The sequence below is a fragment of the Empidonax traillii genome, unplaced genomic scaffold (genome assembly GCF_003031625.1).
Source record: "Empidonax traillii isolate 1590-97213 ecotype Southwest subspecies unplaced genomic scaffold, ASM303162v1 scaffold2789:size18034, whole genome shotgun sequence".
Lineage (NCBI taxonomy): Eukaryota > Metazoa > Chordata > Aves > Passeriformes > Tyrannidae > Empidonax > Empidonax traillii.
In genome coordinates, this window is record NW_020957982.1 from 1 (window position 1) to 1123 (window position 1123).

General features: G+C 70.6%; 1 protein-coding gene across 1 annotated transcript; it reads left to right on the forward strand.

Moving 5' to 3' along the window:
• Positions 1-98: 98 nt before the first annotated feature.
• Positions 99-1115, forward strand: LOC114072230 (Fc receptor-like protein 4; the record flags this gene model as incomplete). Its single annotated transcript, XM_027910150.1, has 3 exons — positions 99-192; positions 290-568; positions 940-1115. Coding segments are annotated over 3 exons (549 nt in total), but the record flags the coding sequence as incomplete, so codon positions are not given.
• Between the last annotated feature and the right edge of the window lie 8 nt (positions 1116-1123).

Consider the following 1123-nt stretch of genomic DNA (forward strand, 5'->3'; position numbering starts at 1 on the left):
GGTGGGACTTGTGGCTCAGCCGGGTGCGGTTTTACCACGAGGGGAAGGATGTGGGAGGGCCCCTGCGGGGGTCCGAGCTGTCCCTGTCCCCCCTGCAGCTGCACCACGGCGGACGATACCGCTGTAGGGGCAGGGTGGGCTCCTGGTCCTCACGGTGGGAGGAGTCGGCGCCGGTGACAGTGACAGTGCACGGTGAGCAACCCCACACCCACACCCTGAGACCCCGACACTGCCACAGCCCCTCCCCAGCTGACTCGGGGTCACCGTCACTCTCCCGTCTCCTTCGCAGAGCTCTTCCCGGTGCCGGTGCTGGAGGGTCCCCTTGAGCCCACCGAGGGGTCCCCCCTCAATCTCAGCTGCCTCAGCCCCCCCAGCCCCCTGCGGCCCCGAGCCCCCCTCCTGCACCTCTTCTACCGGGACGGGGTGCTGGTGGGGGGCCCGCAGGGGTCCCCCCAGCTCCACCTGCCCGCCGTGGGGGTCTCCCACTCGGGGAATTACACCTGCGAGGTGCGCTCCGAGGGGGGGGCGGTGCGGAAGAGCAGCGCCCGGCTCCGCCTCACGGTGCGCAGTGAGTGCGAGATGGGGGAACCCTGACATCCTCCCCGGGTCCCCCAGCCCTGCCTGGCTACCCTCATTCCACCCTGACATCCCTGCATTGTCCCCTCTTCCTTGTCAGGGTCCCCACACCCCTCCCTGGGTCCCTGCATCCATCTCGAATCCTCCCTCTCTGAATTGCCCAGCCCTCCCTGCAGTCCCCACACCCCTCTCCAGGTCCTTCCCCCCTCCCGGGGTCCCCCGTCCCTCCCTGGTGTGTGTCCCCTGTCTCCGTCCCTTCCATCCCTCTCCAGGTGTCCCACCCCTCTCTGTGCCTCCTTCTCCCACCCTCCGATTCCCCCCAAGCGTCCCCGGGTCCCCCATCCCCCTCGTCTCCCCACACAGGGATCCCAATCTCGGGGGTGTCCCTGTCGGCGCAGCCCCCCGGGGGGCGGGTGGCACTGGGTGACCTCCTGGTGCTGAGCTGCGCGGTGGCCGCGGGGACAGGTCCCCTGTCCTTCTCCTGGCACCGGGGGGGCTCGGCCGTGCCGCTGGGCACCGGCCCCCGCCTCGAGCTGCACGTTGGGCA